This window comes from Volvox carteri (genome assembly GCF_000143455.1).
Source record: "Volvox carteri f. nagariensis unplaced genomic scaffold VOLCAscaffold_30, whole genome shotgun sequence".
Lineage (NCBI taxonomy): Eukaryota > Viridiplantae > Chlorophyta > Chlorophyceae > Chlamydomonadales > Volvocaceae > Volvox > Volvox carteri.
Window position 1 is genome coordinate 1,118,854 of NW_003307573.1, and position 8,517 is coordinate 1,127,370.

The 8,517-nt window shown below is 55.5% G+C and overlaps 1 protein-coding gene across 1 annotated transcript in view; it reads right to left on the minus strand.

Moving 5' to 3' along the window:
- VOLCADRAFT_93268 (uncharacterized protein) overlaps positions 1-8,517 on the minus strand; it is a gene marked incomplete at both ends in the record, with an annotated part of 17,724 nt that overhangs the window by 6,440 nt on the left and 2,767 nt on the right. The window contains 14 exons of the mRNA XM_002952553.1: positions 241-348; positions 574-607; positions 877-956; positions 1,682-1,780; positions 1,906-2,007; positions 2,414-2,516; positions 2,632-2,726; positions 4,156-4,260; positions 4,582-4,659; positions 5,653-5,742; positions 6,008-6,136; positions 6,328-6,487; positions 6,819-6,898; positions 7,207-7,431. Coding sequence (XP_002952599.1) covers positions 241-348; positions 574-607; positions 877-956; positions 1,682-1,780; positions 1,906-2,007; positions 2,414-2,516; positions 2,632-2,726; positions 4,156-4,260; positions 4,582-4,659; positions 5,653-5,742; positions 6,008-6,136; positions 6,328-6,487; positions 6,819-6,898; positions 7,207-7,431 — 1,488 coding nt within the window. The remainder of the gene's footprint in view (positions 1-240; positions 349-573; positions 608-876; positions 957-1,681; positions 1,781-1,905; positions 2,008-2,413; positions 2,517-2,631; positions 2,727-4,155; positions 4,261-4,581; positions 4,660-5,652; positions 5,743-6,007; positions 6,137-6,327; positions 6,488-6,818; positions 6,899-7,206; positions 7,432-8,517) is intronic.

Consider the following 8,517-nt stretch of genomic DNA (forward strand, 5'->3'; position numbering starts at 1 on the left):
AGGCATACACACACACAGACACTCAGTTGGGTGCCCTCCTTGTCAGTCCTAGCGGTCCAGCACCTAGTCGCCCTCCGCCACTACCGCGCCGCCCCTGATTCCAACGGGCTCCTGACAACATCACTCTCCTAATAATTAATATTTACTTCATCCACATTCCAGCAGCTACCAGTCCATAGAGCTTCAGTGGAACTTCCATCACACCATCTCCCTCTCCCTCTCCCTCTCACCCCCTCTCACCGCAAACAGCACCGTCACTTCGTCGTGTGCATCCGCAATCATGGACTGCCCCTGCTGCAGCCGCTGTATCACGGACATGGGCAGAATGCGCTTCAGCATCTCCGTCACCTGCTCGTGACACCAAGGCGGGAGGGGGGGGGAGACGAGGGGGGAGAGGGAGGGAGGCGAGGGGGGAAGAGAAACCAAGCGGGTGGAAATAGAGTTATTTCCCAGAAGAGGATAAATCGGAATTAGGGAGGAGGAATCATACTATGCTATGAAATTCTGACACTGTATTCTTGAGGGAATGCCGCAGTATGTATACGTGGCCTCCCACCCTTTACCCTGCCGTACCTTACGGCTCTCCATCTCCGCCTCAAAAATCTCCCTGCGAGGGGGTCGGGGGGTTGAGTGTGTGTGTGCTAGGGTTTTAGGGTTTTAGGGTTTTAAGCCACTGCCCCCTCTCCCACTACCGCTTCACCGCTTATCGCCGCCGCCGCCTCCCCAACCCAGCCATAGGGCCCACTTATAAGAACCTTGAACATCGCCTTTTATAATGTTTGGTAATTCCTCGACACCGCCTTCTCCAGTAGTTTTGAGGTAACCCCCCAATAAGCGCATGGCTTCCATTTCCCCCTCCTCCCCCCATTGCCGTACCTGTTTCGTACTTGCGCCCTAATCCGGCTGAGTAGCTCCTGGCGATGGAAGGGCTTCTTCACGTAATCCACACTCCCCGCCTGGGCTCAGGGGTGGGGTCAGGGGTGGGGGTTTGAGGGTGGGGTGGGGTGGAGGTATTGGGTTGGGTTGGGTGAAAGAGTGGGACTGGGGCGGGAAAGAACTGGGGGGGGAGGAGGAATGGGTGTGCGGGGGTCCAGGATGTACGGCCCCAGCGGTCGGAGGGAGGGAAGGGGGAAAGAGGGGGAAAAATGGCGGGTTTTATGGCAAGAGGAAACACGCACTGACCCTAAGTGGCTCAGTGGTGCGTCTGTATGTATACATGTTAGGGGAGTCAAGACGCAAACATACCCACCATTTCCCGCCGCGGGCACGTCCCCCACCAGACACACACACACACACACACACACACATACACACACACACACACACACACACACATACACACACATACACACACAGCCTTTCCCATACCTCCCCATTCCCCGAGTAATACTGGGGTCCAGCGGGTTTCCTCCGAAACTACAGTTGATGCGGAATTGTCAGGTAGTACTTCGACAGAATTACACTTCTACCTCCACACCCCCCACCCCACGCCCCACACACCACACTTCTCCACACCCCCGTTATTACAACTTATGCAACCCCCCAATGTCGCCCTAAGAATGTTCCCCAACCTACTCCCTCCCCGGGTTCAGGACATGCTCCCAGCACCCCCGCAAGCGCACACATACATACACACATACACACACACCCCGCATACCCCCACGTCCCCCCACGTCCGCACCTCCAGGCCCTTCATTACGTGCTCCGGATGGCCCTTGGCCGACACCATGATGATGGGAATGGATACGGCAGAGTAACGTCGTCGTATCTCCTGGCATACCTGCGTGTGTGTATGTGCGCGTGTGGAGAGTGAGGGGGGGAGTGAGGGGGTAAGGGGGCGTGTATGTGTATATGTATAGATGTGCGTCAGTGTTGTGTTCCTCCGCCCACTGCGCCCCCCCCCACCTCATATCCACTCATATCCGGCATCATGATATCCAGCAGTATCACGTCCGGCAGGGTGGCGGTCTTCTTCAGGAAGTCCAGAGCCTCAGAGCCCGACATGGCCTGGGGGGGGTGGAGGGGGTAACGGAGGGGGTGGAGGGGGTAAAGAGGGTGAAGGGGGTGGAGGGGGGGGGAGGGGGGGGTGAAGGGGTTGAAGGGGTGGAGGGGGAGGGGGGTTTGAAGGGGTTGAAGGGGGTGGAGGGGGTGGAGGGGGGAAGGGGGAACTGCGATACGGGCAATTGGTAGAATTGTGTGATTCGCTGCGAATGGAGTCCGTGTGTGTGTATGTATGTACGTATGTATATGTGTTTGTATGCGTATGTATGTGCATGTATGTGTTTGTATGTTCATATGTATGTCAAGGAAAACAGCTGCCGACGTCCAGTGTGGAGAGGGGAGGGGCCGCCGGGGGGGTCTTGCGATAACGGCACATCATGTCGCGTCGACCGTCATCGTACACATGTCGTACCTGTTCAACTTTGTACCCCTCAGGCGACAGCAGGTTTTCCACCACCATTTGGTTGATGGGGTCGTCATCCACCGACAGCACCATGCAGCCGCCGTACTTCTCCCTGGGGGTGAGTGGAGGGGGGGAACGGGGATAGGCACAAACACACACATGAACACACGTAGGGGGAACAGCAAAAACCAGAAGGTTGAACAGGGGTACAGGGATTAGAGACTCACATGTACGACAGTGGCGGAAGGTACGGAAAGCGACGAGTCGTATGGGAACACAACAAGGGTGCAAGCATAAGGACTCCAAGCCGCCCTATAGTGGACTGGGTTGGCGTGGTGGGTATGGGTGTGGGTGGTGGGTATGGGTGTGGGTGTGGATGAGATTTCTGCCGGGGCCCCCAAACCCCATTTTCCCAAACACACAAAGGACACAAAGGCCTCTGCTCCCTAAAACCCATCTCGGGACCCTTAAAACCCAGTGTACGACAGCAAATTACCTGTAAAACGGCTTCATGACCTTGAAACCAGTCTTGGTCACCGTAATCAGGTTCTCCATACCTGCCGTACCCGACCCGCCGCCCGCGCCGCCGCCGGCGCTCGTCCGAAGCCTCCGCCGGCTGCCGCTGCCGCCGCCGCCAAGGCCGCTGACCCCCTCTTGGCCGCCGCTATCGCTGCGATCGCCGCCGCCGCCGCCGCCGCCAGCAGCTGTGGCGCTGCTGCTACGGCGCTTGCCACCGCCGCCGCCGCCGCCGCCACCTCCGTCGTCTCCGTCAGAGTCCCCTTCTGATGTGTTCCTGGAGCCCATGACGTGGTTTCGGTGGTAGCCCCCTTCCTCGGACTCCTCAGAAATCCGCCGTAGAGGCTCGTTCAGGTCCCTGCAGTACAGTACGACATGACTCCAATGTTAATATCAATACACACACGTGGGAGAAATCCATGGGGGGGAACGTATGATATATCCGGTGTGAACGGTTGTGTGGCTGTGTGTGTATGTATGTATGTATGTATGTATGTATGTATGTATGTGTGTGTGTTTTGCGCAGATTTGACCCCCATGTGTCACTCTCTTTCCCCCCGTCACACATGAGAGAGACACAACCCTCCTCATCCGGCCATTATGACGGCCTTCGTTTTGAACCATCTCCCCCCGTATCGCCCCCCCCTCTCCCTCTCTCTCTCACACACTCTTTCCCCGGTCCATACAAACCCATCCTGAGCCCCGCATCCTTTTACCCCCTTGCCCGCCCCTTCCCAGCCTCCCAACCCATCTCACAGCGCGTACGGCTCCTTCATTTCGCTGTCGTCCACGCTGGTGAGCACTCCATCCTGACTGATGGGCAACCAGATGGTGAAGGAGGAACCCACACCAACCTGGCGAGTGTACGTGCGTATGTATGTTCGGTGGTGTTGTGCGGGATGCGGGAGGGGGAGGGGGAGGGGATTGGATGGAGGGAATCGTTACAGGATGAAAAGGGTTTTCCTGGGCAGTGCGGCACAAGTAGCGGTTTCGGAGGAATGCGTAACGTAAAAGGGGGGGCCGGGGGCCGGAAGAATGGCACATGTGTTTCGGGTGACTTTGTGAAGAATGTGATATGTGTTTACGGAAGCGTTCGCCAGTGTAAGGCCCTCAGGCAAGATCTGTGACGTAAAACACACACGTACTTTCAGACACACCCAGAAACACGTACATCTACATACACACATACGTACATACGCGCATACACATACACACACACAACACCCGGGACCCACCTCGCTCTCCACGGTGATCTCCCCCCCGTGCGCCTTCACCAGCTCCTTCACGAGGTGCAAACCCAGGCCCGTACCGCCGTACCGCCGTGTGGTGCTCATGTCCGCCTACAGTACGACAGCCAAGTGCGAGAACAAGTGTACGACCGAAATTACCCTAGTAGAACAACACATCTACATGTGGGGGCCCCCTTCCTGGGTATGTGTGTGTGTGTGTGTTTTGGGGGGGGGGGAAAGAGGCCGTGGGAGGGTTTGGGGAGGGGCCAGCAACCGTACGGCGATGCGGATCCAATCCCACACAAAAAAAGGAAGAAGATAATTACAACCGGACGGCCCGAAGATAGTCCGGGGGGCAGAAGGAAGGAAGCCGGTGGGACGTGTGTGTTTCGTGTCACCCCGGCTTTCCTACTCCACCACCTTATGTCGTACCTGCTCAAAGGCCCCAAAAATCTTGGGCACTTTCTCCTTGGGGATGCCCACACCGGTGTCGGACACGGTGACGTACACCTGTACGGCACATCAGTCGAGTTGGTACGATACTGATGGGTAGTGAGTCACCTGGTTCAATTTTTATGGGCTTTCGGCAGATTGTATGTATGATATGTGAAACAGGGGGGTGTATCTTCGCCCGTGGTAGCTACCCTGCGAAACCCTGCCTTCCCCGGTATTTCGGGGCACCCTCATCCAGTCACCCTAGTCCACTTCTCAGTGGATCGCTCAGGTTCCGCACCCACCACCAGCATCCAACGGAATCTGCCGGGTCGACAGCGGCCCAACTCCATTCCTGGTCGGCTCGCAGGTTAACTTTATCCCAGGTCACCACCGTCCATCAACTAGGGGCGCAATACCTTCCACCATCGGAAGGACTTTTGACCCTAGCGGGTATCGATCCCGGGATCTCCCGGGGGCAATGGTCGCGCATTACCAGTAGTGCCAAACCCTAGTAAGTATGTATGTATGTGCGTGTGTTTGCCTGACAGGTTGTTGTTGGCTAGCGTCCTAGTGGTTGGTAGTTGGTACGTTTGTTGATCGATTGTACGACGTTAAATTCAGCAGTGGGAAGGGCTGCACGCGTAAGAGGTGCCGCTCCGTGAAGGGCGCAGACAGGCAGTCGCTGCGTATGTGTGTATGCACTGACTGGGCCACGGGCGCCGTTCTCCTCCCCCCCCACCCTCCCCACACCGCATACCTTGTCTTCACTTACCACGCCAAGCCAATCGCCAAGACACACGTATAAACATACAGTCGCAAAAATCGGCAGTTCCCTCATCGCGGCTCAGATCATACCACTAAAGCATACACACATACACACACATACATACATACATACATACATACATACATACATACATACATACATACATACATACATACATACATACATACATACATACATACATACATACATACATACATACATACATACATACATACATACATACATACATACATACATACATACATACATACATACATATATACACACACTCACACGCGCACCTTAATATTATCCTCCGACACCCCCGCGGTGATCGAAATGACCCCCTGGCGGGTGAACTTGGCGGCATTGCCAACAAGGTTGTACAGAATCTGCAAAATGACATGATGATGACGGAGAACAACACGGCGTACGGCACCATCATAAAGCGGCATCCTTCATCCCGTTTTTTTAACTAAAAGCGGTTATAACAAATAACTATCATGGCAGCATCGGCGGTAAATGGCATCACCCCTTCCCCAGCAGCGCACAGCGACACGTGCAGCTCGCTCCTTCCCCCTGCCCCTCCTCTCCTCCTTCCCCCCTCCCTAACCCCCCTAACTACCCGCCACCACCCACCCTACCCCGCACCCCCACCTGCACAATTCGCCCATTGTCCCCGACAATCTTGGGTACATTGCCCACGTTGTTGACCAGCCGTACACCCTTCCGTACCAACGGTAACGACAAATCCAACACGTCTGTCACCAACCGCTTGATGTCCACCTGAGTCAGGGGGGAAAATGAGGGGATGGGGGGGGAGGGGATTGAAGGGGAGGGGGAGGGGGAGGGGGGAGATAACTAGTGACCCATTAGGAAAGGACAGACGGAAACGGGGGCTCGGCGGGGGTGGGCCCCGGGGGGAGGAGAGAGAATATGTGCAAACTCGCTCCCCCATCTCTTTCCTCTTTTCGCACCTTCTCATGTTTAATGACCAGGGTGCCCTGCTTCATCTTGGCGGCATCCAAAATGTCGTTAATTAGTTGCAGCAGCCGCTTACCAGACAGTTTGACCGTTGAAATGGTCTTAACGGCTTTCTCGGGTAGTTGACCGCAGGCACCCGCCATGAGCGATTCACTGACAGAGGGGGCGGGGCGGGGAAGAGGGGGGTAGGAGGGGGTTGGAGGGGAATGTGTGAGATTGTATGTATGTACATATGTGTATGCGTGTGCTTGTGGCCCGATGATTCCAAATTAGGCAACGTCACAGAAATTCTATCGGCTGTATTGCATAGCGTGTGGGAAAGATCATTATGATGGTTGAAGACGACAGACAAACAGGCAGACCAAAACGTACATGCAAACAGGCAATATGGATCACACACACACACACCCTGTGCTATCCGGGAACGAGGGGCCACTTTGCGACGTTCTGTACGATTGATATGTGTACGAATACCCGTACATACCTTAGGCCGATGATTCCGTTCAGTGGTGTTCGCAGCTCATGACTCATGGCCGACAAAAAGTCGTCCTTGCGCTCAATTGCCTGTTTTGGACACCCAGGGGGAGTACAGGCGGGTGGGTGAGGAAGTTGGATGTGTATGTATGTGCGTATTCATGTGTGTATGTATTATGTGTGTATGTATGTGTGTAACGATGTATGCATCTTTATGTGTCTGTGTGTGTTTCTAGTTAGTAGGGGGGAGTGAAGAGAATGGCATGACGGTGCGATGAACAGACATACCGACATACACCGTGTTCTATGCCCTGCCGTGCGATCCCCCCCCGGGCCAACTCCTCCACCACCCAGGTCCCCTAACCCCACCTGCCCTTCCCTCCCCCCCCCAATCGTACAGTGGACAACTGCTGAATGGTGGCCAGGCGGTTGGCCTCCTCGATGGCGCGAACAGCAAACTCGCGGCGCTGCGCAATCGTAAAAAAATTGGCCTCCATGAGACTCGAACTGTAGACCATCTTGGTAAGCCAGTCCAGCGCCGCCCAAAGCGGCTCCGAAATCTCCAGTGACAGGGCGCCGTCGATAGCGGCGAAGTAGACGAAGGGAAATAGATTCCACGTGGTCTGAGGGAGTGTGCGTGTGCGTGTATGGAGGGTTGGGGAGAGAGGGGGAAGGGGGGAAGTTATGGGAGGGGAAGAGGGGTTTGGGAACGCCGGCAAAATGCAGACAGAGGGGGGGGTTGCGCCCAGGAAAGTACATACAAACATACACACATACATATATATACATATATACACACGGACACACGCCAGGAGCAAGAAACACACACATACATACATTCGTACAGACATACGCACGTACAGTCGCACACTCACGCCAGGAGGTGTGGGGCCCTCGTACTCCTACGTGCACACACACCTACCCATAACGACGCTTCTTACATACGACTTCCCATCGCCCCACCCAACCAACCCACAAACATATATACAGATATACACATATACACACAACATACCACCTACAATTGAGAACAACCGGATAAACTTGATGGCCCTTTTTGAGGTGGGGTCCATGGTCTCATCCACCGCCGATGAAACCATCCGCCACATGTGCACCAAGATGGAGGGGAACGGCACACACGACATGACGTACCAAAACACTGCCGTACAGAGTCGTACGGCAACGCATTTCCATTCCGCGGCACGTGCACACGCCCATGTACATCAATTTTTTGGAGAATAGGAAGGGTTGCGGAGGAGGGGGGAGGGGGGTAGGCGCGGGGGTTAAGTCAGGTTTGGCAGGGATATGGATGTGGGGTGGGGTGGGTAGTAAGACGGCCGAAACACGTACACATGCACGGTGTACGGTGTATGTGACGCCGGGCGATGTAATGGACCAAGACACTTCCGGATGAGACAAATGCAGAAATAAAACCGCATACACACACACCACCCCGCCCAGACCCCACATTTCCGCAGCCTCATGTACACCAAAACCCTGACTGGCAATGTGAGGGAATGGCCAAGAGGGCCCCCTCCCCTTCCCCCCCCCCGCCCGCGCCACACCAACCTCAAACCAACGCAAAATCACTGTGCGTCATTTTATAACCCTGTGCCCTCCTCTCCATCCTCTGGAAGGCCCCCCGCCCCCTACTCGCTCCCCTCGCCTCCCCCTACTCGCCCCCCTCCCCTCCCCTTCCCACCTTTATG